Below are 14,069 nucleotides of genomic sequence, written 5' to 3'. Positions count from 1 at the left end.
CAGAAATTTTATATTAAGTTTGAGATGCCCACTAGACATCTAAGCGGAGGTGTTGAGAAGATATTTGGATATACCCATTGGGAGCTAATGGGAGAAATCTGGATGGAAATATAGATTTAGGATCTATCAGAATATAGAGAATTTGTTAAACAATACTCGCTAACCTTCATAGCATGCTTACTACGTTTTAAAACACCACTTTAAGTGCTTTATATATACAAACTCACTTGATCCTTACCACAGCCTTATAGGCTGTCTCACGATTAGCCCTATTTCACAAATGAAGAAACTGCAGCATATAGAGATTAAGTAACTTGCCCAAACGCAGACAGCAAGTATGTACCAGAGCTGGGATTCAAACCTAGGATATCTGACTCTAGAACTCTTTAAAACCCTGAGACTGTTCAGGAGTAGAGACAGAATTGAGGAGAAAGACTGAGCCCTCACAATTCAATTCAATCTTCTGAGTCCTGGGTATCAAGGGCCTGACAGTTTCCAGGCTCTGCGGACACAAAGTCCCTTAAGAAGCCCAGTCTAACAAGCTGACCGCAACTATTTACTGAACATCCACTATCTGCCTCACACTGGCCAAGCTTTTAATTTTTTTTATTTTTTAAAGATTTTATTTATTTGACAGAGATCACAAGTAGGCAGGGAGGCAGGCAGAGAGAGGAGGAAGCAGGCCCCCTGCTGAACAGAAAGCCCTACATGGGGCTCAATCCCAGGACCCTGGGATCATGACCCGAGCCGAAGGCAGAGGCTTTTAACCCACTGAGCTACCCAGGGGCCCCTGACCAAGCTTATTAGACATATGATGTCACTTCATCCTCAAAACAGCCTTATGAGATAGATATTATTATTGCCACATTAGAAATAAGGAAACAGAGCTTCAGGAAGTTTAACTAACATAACCTAGGACACTCAACTAGTAAGTGAGGGAACTAAGGTTCAATCTAGGTCCACCTTCCTCTAAAATACGGTCTTCGGGGCGCCTGGGTGGCTCAGTGGATTAAGCCGCTGCCTTCGGCTCAGGTAGTGATCTTGGGATCCTGGGATCGAGTCCCGCATCGGGCTCTCTGCTCAGCAGGGAGCCTGCTTCCTCCTCTCTCTCTGCCTGCCTCTCTGCCTACTTGTGATCTCTCTCTATCAAATGAATAAATAAAGTCTATAAAATAAAATAAAATAAAATAAAATAAAATAAAATAAAATACGGTCTTCTCCAAGGAAATCCTGTTACATGCTACCACACGCATGAACTTTGAGGACTTCAAGCTAATTGGAACAATCCAGTCACAAAAAGACAAATACTGCTTGATTCCACTTCCATGAAGTATCTAAAGTAGTCAAATTCATAGAAACAACAAGTAGAATGGTAGCTGGCAGGGGCTGGGGGCAAGGGGATGGGAGGGGAGATGTTTAATGGGTATAGAGTTTCAGACCAGCAAGACGCAAAGATCCTGGAGCTCTGATTCACAACAATGTGAACACACCTAATACTACCAAATTGTACACTTAAAAATGGGTAAGATGAGGGGCACCTGAGTGGCTCAGTCATTAAGGGTCTGCCTTCAGCTCAGGTCATGATCCTAGGGTCCTGGGACAGAGCCCCGCAATGGGCTCCCTGCTCGGTGGGAAGCCTGCGTCTCCCTCTCCCACACCCCCTGCTTGTGATCCCTCTCTCACTGTGTCTCTGTCAAATAAATAAAATCTTTTAAAAAAAAGAAAAATAGGGGTGCCTGGGTGGCTCAATGGGTTAAGCCTCTGCCTTTGGCTCAGGTCATGATCTCGGGGGTCCTGGGATCAGGCCCTGCGTTGGGATCTCTGCTCAGCAGGGAGCCTGCTTCCCCCTCTCTCGCTGCCTGCTGCTCTGCCTACTTGTGATTTCTCTCTCTGTCAAATAAATAAAATCTTGAGAAAAAATGGGTAAGACGGGAAACTTCATGTTATGTGTTCACAACAACTTAAATTTTTTTTCAAGTTGGTCTTTCCCAGTATACCATACGCCATAATGGACATGCTTACTGTGCTATGGAAATGCTTGTGTGCAAAGAATTTACCTATAATGGGGGGGAAGTGGGGTATGTGAAGCAAGGAAGAGATCAGGCAAAGTCACCAAGAAAGGATACATTTGAAAGATGAAATTCCCCACTTTATCCTGACCAGAGTTTTATGAAGATCTCTCCATCTTAACCTTGGAAAGAGCTTCCACACCTGCATACAACTTCTGATTACCACAATACTCACCCTAAACCAGGCTCAAGAATATTCTAGCACCCTTCTATCTGGTGAACTTCAATCTCCTCCCATTCCAAGTCATCCATCACTGGAAACAAATTAAGTGTCCTAAACTGTCTCATTTATGATGCCAAATGACCTTTGTGGCTCCCTACTGACCTCAGAATGTAAAGGATAAGCAAGTGTTTAGTAAGAGATCACCTAAATTTTCTGAGCCTCGGTTTCCTCATCTGCATTGAAACAGGAGTCCTGACACCTCATTCGAAAGACTGAAGATTAAATGAAGACACTGTTTGAATACCTTCCACAATGTTTGACCTGAAGTATGTGCTCAGTGATGGTGAATTAACTCTCTTTCTGCATGTCCCTACAACCCTGCTAGGTAAGGCATTTTGGTTTAAAGAGCAAGTCTTTCCAGGATGTTAAGGCAGATAGAGAAGAATGCAGGGGGAAAAAGTTGCTCAACTACGATTATCTGATGTTCAGGAAAATACTGCTCACCCAGAACTGGTTCTTCATCTATAACCTGTTAACACAGAGACCACCTGGTTTTTATCTTTGTTCTATCCTTTTAAGTATATGAGTAATACTGAAATGGCTCAAGTTTATATATAGATATATATAACACACTGCAAAAAATCTCACTCCCATTCTCTCCCCCATCTACCCAATTGCCACTGATTCCCACCAACCACTGTATTAGTTTCTTCTGCAACCTTCGAAAAGTTTCTATATGCAAAAGTTGTCTTTAAATTAAGCTAAAGTTTTCCAGGCGTGTTTGTAACCTAAGTTGTGGGAATGAAAGGGGGGGGTAACAGAGGGAGAAGCCTAGGTCTTTCCATCCTGCCTTACCCTAAAGCAATGTCCTTCATTCATTCAAAAAAATACTAATCATATATTGGGCGCCTATTATAAGCCAGATACCATTAACTAACTGAATATCCTTCAACTCTTACTAAGCAACAAAAACGCACTTAACACTTTACAGAACGGTCTCCATTGATCCTCACAGCACCTTAAGAGGCAGGTTACTAATTATCATCTCCATTTCAAAATGAGAAAACTGAGGCCCCGAAAGATAACTTGATCAAGCAAGGCTTTGAATCCAGGCCTGACTCCAAAGACCTCGCTCTTAACCATGACGCTCTACACTGCACCCTTTGGAGCTCAGCCTAACGTGGGATACAGGCAAGAAAAAGGGTAGACAACAAAGAAATATGTAATTACAGACTAAGAAAGTAATGTGAGCAAAACGAATCCAGGGCTGTGACTGAATAACAATGGGGACCTACTTTAGATGTGGAGTAGGGGGTAGTGTCAAGGAAAGGCCTCTCTGAGAGAATGACATTTATGATAGGCTTAGGAACCGTTCGGGGGCTGCAATAATGAACCACCACCCAATTCACGGGGGACAAACTCGAGGCCCTTAGAAGCTAAAGCAAACTCGCTCAGGGTCCCCCAGGCGTGCAGACGTGGCGCAGGGTTGGGAGGATCCAGGAGCTGGGCCCAGGGCTCGTACACGCCATCGATGCCCGATGCAGCCCAGGCCCGCTCGGCCCCTAACCTGGGCCTCTAGCCGGCGGCTGCCCACCGCCCCGAGGCGGCTGACAGCAACCGGACAGCCTGCAGGGAGGCCCCGCGGCCGGCTAAGAGGGGTCGGGCCCGTACTGCGGGCGGCCTGGAAAGGCCTCTTCTCCGGCCCCCCGCCAGCTCCCGCCCGGTCCGCCCCGCCCCGCCCCTCCGGGCCGGCTTCGTACCTGCACGGCCCGGACCAGGCCCCGGCCGGTCAGCTGGCCCTGCCGCAGCTGCAGCAGAATGTTACCGGGCCGCGGCCGGCCGCCCCATCCGCCCCAAGCCGCCACCGTTGCCGCTGCCCGTCGCCCTCGGCCGGCCCCAGACCCCGCCGCCGGCGCCGCCGCCATGTCTCCTCGTCCGACAAACAGGAAGCAAGCGGCCCCGGGGCCGCGGAGATTTCTACGGGGCGGCGGAGGGGTCGCCGCAGCGCCCCCAGCGGGCCGACGGCGGAGGCGCAAGCCGCGTGGCAGAAACCGTACGCGCCGCGGGGCCTCCTGGGAAATGTAGTCTTGCTCTCTGTCGGGGCAGGTGCGAAATTGAGATGTGGCGTTTCCTGCGCCACTTGCTTTTGGGGACCCTGGGTCCAGCATTTCGGTGAGGTCTCCCGAGGTCAAAGACAAGTCCCTGCGTGCGCACTCTCCCATTTCTTGCCTGTTTCGGTGAGGTTACAGCCAATTGGCTAGGAAAAATCGTGGGCTCCAGTCCAGAAATCAAGCCTCCCCCCACCCCCGCCCCTTGATTCCTGCCTGCCTCTCTCCGCCCCGTATTCAGGCGGATGGACCTAGGCTTTCTGCTTCTTAATTTCCTTGTTAGTTCATTCAATCAGTAGTTCCTGGGAGCTTAGTCAGCCAGTAAGTAGTTCCTAGAGGCTCCGAACCAGTCACTGTGAATACAGTGGAGAGCAGAACAGACTTAACAAGGTGCCTGTTTTGGACTGCAGGTTACTGCAGAAGACAGCAAATCCATACACGAATAACGCACGATAACAGACTGGCTAAGTTGTGTGTTAAGTGGGTAGGTTGTTGTGAAGTTAAGTGAAATAATGGAAGGGAAAGGGATCGGTAAATTATGACATCATATCCTTTGTCAGAGGAAACTTGTCTTAATTTTTCCCCACCTCGACTCTGAGCCCATGTAATCATTGTTTTGGCAAACCTCTGCGTCAGGATTGCATTCTTGCCTCCCCTTTTCCTTTCCTGCAAGGAGTCTTGTGACATAAAGAAAGAGGAGTGCTGGGTACGATGCAATAAGGCATGGTGGAGACAGTGACTTATCATTTATCGCCCAAACCAAAACACTTTTAGGAGAAAAAAGACTAATTATGCTGGGACAGCAGGCATGGTGACCATTATCCCAGTTTGCCTGGGATAGTCCCTATATATGCCTGCTGTTTATGTTACAAGACCCTTCCCAGGAAAGGAAAAGGGGAGGCCACAATGTCCTTCTAAAATGAGTGGTCCCTACTGGCCTCTAGCAGATAGTTGCTGTATATTCTGTTTTTTCCAGAAAAGCCAAAAATCTAGTTTTTTATGAGAAATCCCCAGATTTTGAAAACTCCATGAACCAAACAAAATCCTGTCTCTTTTAGAACCCTGGAACAAAGAGACCAGGTCCATGGATATATGGAAGCGGAGCAAGTGGTAAAGCAGATATTTCAAATCAATGGGGAGAGGGATGCCCGAGTGGCTCAGTCTGTTAAGCATCTGTCTTTGGCCCAGGTCATGATGGGATGGAGGCCCACACTGAGGCCTGAGGCCCACATGGAACCCCATGGGGCTCAGCATGGAGTCTACTTCTCCCTCCCCACTCGCGCTCTCTCGCTATCTCTCCCTCTTTCTCTCAAATAAATAAACAAATAAAATCTTAAAAAAAAAAAAAAGAACAAATCAATGGGGAAGGGAAAAAAATGTTCAGGTCTTTCACTTCATACCAAAAGCTAAAATGAATCTTAGACATATTAAAAGCTATTTATAACAGGTTCACCTGGGTGGCTCAGTTGGTTAAGTGCTAGACTCTTGATTTCAGCTCAAGTATTGAAGTCAGAATCATGGGCTTGAGCCCCAAGTTGGGCTCAGCCCTCAAGGGGGAGTCTGATGAGTGTCTCCCTCTGCCCTCCCCCTCAGTTGTGCATGTGCTCTCTCTCTCTCTCTCAAATAAATAGATAGATAGATAAATAAGTAAATAAAAGCTATATACAATAAAATCAAAGTATAGTTCTAAAACTGAATAGTGGTGATGGTATTCAAGTCCAAGTTTACTAAAAACCATTGCATTGTACATTCAAAATGAGTGAATTTTATGATACATGAATTATACCTTAACAAAGCTGTTAAAAACCAAAGCATAAAAATAATAGAAGTGAATCTATGAAAATACTTCTATGATTTGGAGGTAGAAAAGTTCTTATTCGTAAAACCCAGAAATCATGAATATGAAAAGATCAACAAGTTTGATCTCAACAATATTAAAACTTCTGTACAAGACACTATGAACAACCATAAAAGGCAAGAGATATTCTGGGCAAGAGTCAATATCCAGAATTCATGAAGAATGTACTGTGCCCTCTGCCTTAAGTTCTCATTCCCAGGATGATGTGAATGGCTTCCTTCCTCATGTACTCCAGGTTTCTGTTCAAGGGGAGACCTTCCCTGACCATCCATATAAAATAACATTTCTTACAGTCTCTATCTTACTACCTGCTTTGTTTATTTGCTTGCTTTTGTAGCACTATTTCCAACGGACATCTAGTTGTTTACTTCCTACACCCCTCCTCCTGACTAGAGTATAATTTTGGTCTATTTTGCTCATTGTCATATTTACTCCCGCACTTAGAATAATATTTAACACGTAGCAGGTGATCAAACATTTGTTTATTGGATCAATGAATTAGCCAGCAGATACATGAACTCCTACAAAAATACCAAAAAGGCCAAACAACCCAATAGAAAAATAGATCGAAATGAACAGGCAATTCACAAAAGAAAAATCGATGGCCAGTAAACGTGTAAAAAGATGTCCATCCTCAATTTTACTAACAGTAGAATTTGGATGGTCAGAACATAAATTGATATACCTTTCTGGAAAGCAATTTTTAGCAATATGAATTAAGTCCTAAGAAACCCAAACTTTTCACTCAGTAATTATTTCTTTAAGAATCTCTCCTAATGATATTATTTGATATGATGAGGATTCACAATACAAAAATGCTTATTGTATTATTTGTAATTGCAAAATCAGAAATAATGTCACCATAAAACAGGAGCATGTTTAAATAGATTCTAGTATTTCAATATAATTGAAATATAGCTGAGTCATTGAATATCACTGCTTACAAAATGAAATTAAATACTAAGATTTCGGGGCACCTGGGTGGCTCAATGGGTTAAAGCCTCTGCCTTCTGCTCAGGTCATGATCCCAGGGTCCTGGGATGGAGCCCCGAATCAGGTTCTCTGCTCAGCAGGGAGCCTGCTTCCCCCTCTCTCTCTGCCTGTCTTTCTGCCTACTTGTGATCTCGGTCAATAAATAAATAAAATCTTAAAAAAAATAATAAAAATAAATAAATACTAAGATTTCAAATAAAACTAAACATGCATATCCTTTGGTCTGCTTCTAGGAATTTATGTTTTAGCAACAATGAAAGAAGTATACCGAGACATATTATTAGAATATTCAGTGATGAGGAGCTTGGGTGACTCGATCGGTTAAGCATATGACTCTTGATCTCAGTTCAGGTCTTGATCTCAGGGTCGTGAATTCAAGCTCTACATTAGGCTTAAAAAAGAATAACAGGACAAAAAGGAATAAAAAAAGAATAAAAGAATACCCAGTAAGGCAGTTATATATCAAAATATTGGAAACAATCAAAATATCCATCAAGAGAGGTCACTGGTTAAACAAACTGTTTCATCTTTACAGTAGAATATTCTGCAGTAGTTAACAGGATTAAGTACACGTACACACACACGTGCTGACACAGGAAGATGTTCAAGACACAGTCAAGTGAAAAAAACTCACAGAAGACCAACATGCATCATGTGATCCTATTTGTGTCTAAAATCATCTACTTACAGAATTTATGTATATATTGCAAAATCTGGAAGATTATGTACAAAACAGTTAAATGTAGTTACCTGGGGAATGGAATTAGGAAGGTGGGGGGGAGAATGTTCATTTTTCCTAACTTTGACACTGTTACTTGCATGTTTATTATGAGCATATATAGCTTTAATCATTTAACACTTAAAAACTTTTAAAATTAGTATCTATAACTGGATTGGAAGATGCTCGCCACACATTGTTGAAAGAAAAACAAAGCTAGTTATAAGGGAATAGGCATATTGTGATCCCATTAATGTATAATTCGACATTCCTACTCTATGTGGTTATATGGGTAGAATGACCTGAAGAAAGCATCATCAAAAATGCCAAAGGTGGGAGGCACCTGGGTGGCTCAGTTGGTTAAGTGTCTGGCTCTTGGTTTCAGCTCAGGTCATGACCTTGCAGTCATGAGATCAAGCCCCATGTCAGGCTCTGTGCTTAGCACAGAGTCTGCTTCAGATTATTTCTCCCTTTCCCTCCTGTTCACTCTAAATAAATAAATAAAAATTTTAGAAATGCCAATGGTATTTATCACAATGTAGACAGATTTCAGGTGATTTTTATTGGAATATTTTTTATAATTTTTTATACAGGCCGTGTATCATTTTTTAAAGTTTTTATTTAAATTCCAGTTAATGTAGGGATGTCTGTGTGGCTCAGTCAGTTAAGGGTCTGCCTTTGGCTCAGGTCATAATCCCAGGGGTCGAGCCCCACATCAGTCTCCCCACTCATTGGTGAGTCTGCTTCTTTCCCTCTTTCTCCTCCTGCTTGTGCTCTCTCTCTCTCTCTCTCTCTCTCTGTGTCAAATAAATAAATAAAATATTTTTTAAATAAATAAATTCCAGCTAGTGGGATGCCTAGGTGGCTCAGTCAGTTAAGCATCTGCCTTCAGCTCAGGTCATGATCCCAGGACCCAGGTCTCGAGTTCCACATCTGGATCCTTGTTCAGTGGGGAGTCTGCTTCTCTATCTGCCTGCTCCTCCCCCTGTTTGTGTTCTCTCCCCCATCCCTGACAAATAAATAAATCTTTAAAAAAATTAAATTCCAGTTAGTTGGCATACAGTGTGATATGAGTTTCAAGTGTATAGTACAGTGAATCCAACACTTCCCTACATCACCCTGGCTCATTACTCTCTCTCTTCCTCTCCTTCTTATTTTTTCCCCCTTTGCTTGTTTGTTTTGTTTCTTAAATTCTGCATATGAGTGAGATTATATGGTATTTGTCTTTCTCTGACTGACTTATTTCACTTAGCATAATACTCTCTAGCTCCAGCCATGTCATTGCAATAGACAAGATTTCATTCTCTTTCATGGCTGAGTAATATTCCATTGCATATGCATAGACCACTTTTTCTTAGCCATGAACCATTTTTACACTCAGGGGGGAAAAAAAAGATCTTTTAATATTAGAAACTAAGAAAAAATAAAAGATGTTTCCACGGACACAGGCTGGGCATTTGTGAGCTGTCTGGCCAGCATCCAGTCTTCCCTAGAGATTCTGCCCAAAGTTGTTCCTGAGGTATATGGCGGAGTATACTCTCATTCTTTTTTTCTTTTTTTTTTTTTTAAGATTTTATTTATTTATTGGAGAGAGAGAGAGATCACAAGTAGGCAGAGAGCAGGCAGAGAGAAGGGGGAAGCAGACTCCCCACTGAGCAGAGATGCAGGGCTCGATCCCAGTACCCTGGGATCGTGACCTGAGTGGTAGGCAGAGGCTTAACCCACTCAGCCACCCAGGTGCCCCTATACTCTCATTCTTGTCACGATGAATGAGGAGACAGGATCGTGACAAATTTCACAGTTCAAATGGACCTTCAGGTTTCCCGTGACACTCGTGATGCTGGGAACAAATCTTTCCACTCAGCTTTAACTCGACTACAAAAGTCACCTGCCATTCCTAAATTTGTACTTTGTTCATCCCAGCCTGGCTCAGGTATTCCCCAAAGCTGGCTATTCATTGAGTCAAAAATGATCTCATCAAATTCAGACTGTAGGGTCACCATGCGTCTAGGAAGTGAGGAGATACGTTTTCAGAAATCTCTGGGTAAAGCTATTCTTCCCATTGCATCCCTGTTCTGCAGGCCTTTTCCATAGAAACAAGATGTGTATCTCTCACCACCAGAGGGCGTAGCACCCCTACCATAAGAAGTCAGTTGATGTCAATTTGGGTCAGGGTTAGAAAAAATGAAGCTCTTAAACTGGCTAATTTTTTTTCCCCCACACAGTAATCCCAAATGGTTTAGCCAAACACAGTGATGTTACTCAGAGAATATTACTTCTTGTAATTGAGTTACCAAACTCATCTCATTCGAGCAGAAATATTTTCTTTTTAAATCATATTTTTTAATCATAGAGAAGTCATTTTAATCAAAGCAACTGGCACAGCTATATACTCAGACCATAGAAACAGCTGTCCCATGTAGTTATACATTGTCCTGTGGTGGTATTTCAATTATTTTTTTTTCATTTTACATTTCTAATGTACAATCATACCAGTGATTAGTTCCCCCCCCCCTTAAGATTCTATTTATTTGAGAGAGAGAGAGTGCAAGCAAGAGCCGGGGTGGGGGCAGAAGGAGGAGAAGCAGGCTCCCCGCTGAGCAGGGAACCTGACCTGGAGCTCAGTCCCAGGTCCCCTGAGATCGTGACCTAAGCTGAAGGCAGACGCTTAACAGACTGAGCCACCCTGGTGCCCCTCAGTGATTTGTTTCAAAAATGTTTGTTGAGTACGATCTTAAGTGCCAGGCACTGCCGTAGGTACTAGGAATACTGTGCTAAATTAAAAACACCAAAAATCTCTGCTCTCTTAGAGCTTATACTCTTGTGTAAGACCCACTCTTTTTTGGAGCACATACCGACGTACTATTCGCCCTGTCTTATTTTCCCCGCCACTTTTTAGGGGAAATTTTTCAAATCTATAGGAAGTTGAAAGAGTGCTACTATGAACACACATTTCCTTTGCTTGGACTCACCAATTGTTAACATTGTGTTTTACTGTAGCTATTCCTTCTCTTTCCCTATCAATCTGCATATATATATATATATATATATATATATATATTTATTTATTTATTTATTTATTTATTTTAGCATATATCTCCAGAAACGAGGACATGCTCCTAATAACCATGACACCACCACACCCAAGAAATGTAATATTGATATAATAACATCACCCTATATTCCATATTCAAATGCCTCCAATTGCCCCCAGAAGTCCCTTATAGTCTTTTTCCCCTAAACCTAGGATTCAATCAAGGATCATGCACTTTTGAACACCACATCTCTTTAGTGTCTTTTACGCTAGAAGAGTCATTTTTTCTGTCTTTCATGGCATTGACCATTTTTAAGAGTCCAACTATGCTGAACGCCCTACCACCTAGATCTTCCTCACTATTTCCTCATGACTGGGTTAGGGCTTAGCTTTCTTTTTTTTTTTTTTAATGTATATAAAAATAGAGATATATAGAGGAAAAAAATTTATTAGGCAACAGAAAAATAAATAGGTTCTACAAAACAAAAAAAGTTGACATTCTATGTAATAATTACCATCCAAAAAAGAAGAGAGTGGGAAATGACATCTCTCAAGGACATCATTTGACAATAATAACTAAGATCTGGTTAATAGTCACAAATTCCTTTAGTTCTTGTTTGTCTGGAAACTCTTGATCTCTCCTTCCATTCTGAATGGTGCCCTTCCTGGATAGAGTCTTGATTGTAGGGTATTTCTCATTCTTTTTTTTTTTTTTAAATATTCAGTTAATGAACGTATAATGCATTACCAGTTTCAGAGGTAGAGTTTAGTGATTCATCAGTTGCATGTAACACCTAGTGCACATTCCATCAATTGCCCTCTTTAATGTCCATCATCCAGTTACCCCATCACTCCCCCCCACCTCCCCTCCAGCAACACTGGGGAAAACAAGAGAGAGAGACCAAGAAACAGACTCTTAAGTTTGTTTCCTATAGTTAAGAGTCTCTTGTGGTTTGTCTCCCTCTCAGTTTTCATCTTATTTTATTTTTCTCTCCCTTACCCTATGATCCTCTGTTTTGTTTCTTAATTTCCACATTTGTCTGGAAAACAGTATGGGGCTCCCTCCAAAAGTGAAAAATTGAGCTATCCTACGAACCAGCAACTGCACTACTGCGTATTTACCCAAGGGATACAAACACAGTGATCCCAAGGGGCACCTGCACCTATGTTTTGGGCAGCAATGACCACAAGGGCCAAACTACGGAAAGAGCCCAGATGTCCATACACAGGTGAATGGACAAAGGAAGATGATGTATGTATAGACAAGGGGATATTACTCGACCATCAAACAAACAAACAAAAACAACCTTACCACTTGCCATCAGCGTTTTCTTCCTATTCAGCACCTCCAAGAGATCATACCCCTCCCTTCTGGCTTGCCAAGCGCCTATGGAGAGACCTACTCTTTCCATCCTCGTGTTCATTGCATCAGCCTGTTTTCCATCTCAGTTATTATAGTTTTTATTTCTGACAGATTTTTTTTAACTCTTTTCTCTCCGTGGGAAGGGCCTCCCTGAAGTTCTCCATTCTTTTCTTAATCCTAGCGAGTATCCCTAGGACTGCCTTTCGTACTCTCCATCGGGCATGTTCTGTCTATCCGTCTCGCTTAGATCTGTGGCCATGACCTGATCTTGTCCTCTCATTTGGGATGAATTCCTCTGTCTTGGCATGTTGTGTAAGTCTCTGCCTTCTTCCTGGTACAAGAACAGCCCGTTTGGGCGCCTGGGTTGCTCAGTGGGTTAAGCCTCTGCCTTCAGCTAGAGTCATGATCTCAGGGTTCTGAATCGAGTCCCATATCGGGCTCTCTGCTCGGCAGGGAGCCTGCTTCCTCCTCTCTCTCTCTCTCTCTCTCTCTCTCTGCTTGCCTCTCTGCCTACTTGTGATCTCTCTCTGTCAAATAAATAAAATCTTTAATTAAAAAAAAAAAAAAAGAACAGTCCATTTGCTTCCCATTAGGGAGAGAAATGGCTTTATGAAGCAGAAGGTATGTAGTGCCCGGCGCCAGGCCCTGGAGCGGGGGTCTCTGGTGGGGGCTGCGTGCCTTCTACTGCTCTGGCCTTCAGGCGGGTCACCTGCAAAGGATCTCCTGGCCGGTTGTGGACGGTGTTTGGTCCCTGGTCGGAATGTGGCGACTTTGCACGAGGCGTGCTCTGCTCTGCTCTGCTTGTGAAATGGGACCTGAGGCTCCTTGCACTAGGACAGCAGCCCCGCAGAACTCTCTAGTCGGGGGACGCGGTATGTGCGGGTGGGGGTGCTGGTGCTGCTCTCCTGGACAAGGGGCCCGCCACACCGGGCCGGAGGCAAGCCTGGCTGAGCAGGGCAGCAGGCCGGAGCGCCAAGCGGTGGGCCTTGGCGTCCCGCAGGCTGGGCAGCCCGCGACCTCGCTGTGCTGCTCACCGCCCCAGGTGGCTCTGTGTGCATGCTGACCCGCCGGGGAGGAAAATGGCACTGGCCTCCTCCTTAGCCCCGAGAGAGCAGCCTCCGAGGCCTCTGCCTCTAGGGAAAGCACTCTGCGAAGAACAACTCATCTGCCCTCCCGGGGGTGTCCCAGAGATTTTCCAGATCGCTCTTTCCAGGCCGCCTGCCCCAGGCACGGGGCCCTGCGGCTTCCCTCCCAGCCAGGCCAGCCGACTTTTCAAACTCCGGGCTTTAGGGACGCGTTGGGGGCAGGGGCCTGCGGGAGTCTCCCCGGGGAGGGTCTGGGACCGAGGCGAGCTTGGCCTGGACAGACAGTCCCACCAGAGTGCCGGGAAGTGGGGTTCGTTGGAAGCCAGGGAGGCAGCCGGCGTTGGCCCGCTGCTGCCCCCTGCTGGTGCGCCTGCGTTTGTGCCGGGAGCCCGCGAGGAAGATGGCACCCCTGGGGTGCCCCCTCTCTACGACTCCTGCGAGAGGGGCAAATCATCTTCCCGTCCCGTGCTGCCAGCACTCTTCAGATGGCTGTTCCCATGCTCTCTGCTCCCGGTGTGTTTGCCAGCCTTCTCTCCAGCAGCGCCCTCGGTGCTCTATCCCAGCCAATCCCACCGACCTTTCAGACTCTAAGCTTGAAGCCCCACCGGTTGCAGGAACTCAGGAAAATCAGCCCCTTTCTTTTTCCCAGCGAATGACTTCGCGGATATGTTGTCCTTG

General features: G+C 44.6%; 1 protein-coding gene across 1 annotated transcript in view; it reads right to left on the bottom strand.

The window, feature by feature from the left end:
- TRPC4AP (transient receptor potential cation channel subfamily C member 4 associated protein) overlaps positions 1-4,238 on the bottom strand; it is a 71,206-nt gene extending 66,968 nt beyond the window's left edge. Inside the window, exon 1 of the mRNA XM_032350879.1 lies at positions 3,993-4,238. Within this exon, the coding sequence (XP_032206770.1) occupies positions 3,993-4,157 (165 nt within the window). The 5' untranslated portion in view covers positions 4,158-4,238. The remainder of the gene's footprint in view (positions 1-3,992) is intronic.
- Positions 4,239-14,069: the final 9,831 nt, after the last annotated feature.

This window comes from Mustela erminea, chromosome 7, assembly GCF_009829155.1.
Source record: "Mustela erminea isolate mMusErm1 chromosome 7, mMusErm1.Pri, whole genome shotgun sequence".
Classification (NCBI taxonomy): domain Eukaryota; kingdom Metazoa; phylum Chordata; class Mammalia; order Carnivora; family Mustelidae; genus Mustela; species Mustela erminea.
The sequence above is the reverse complement of the archived record's forward strand: the minus strand, read 5'-3'. Positions and strand labels throughout refer to the sequence as shown.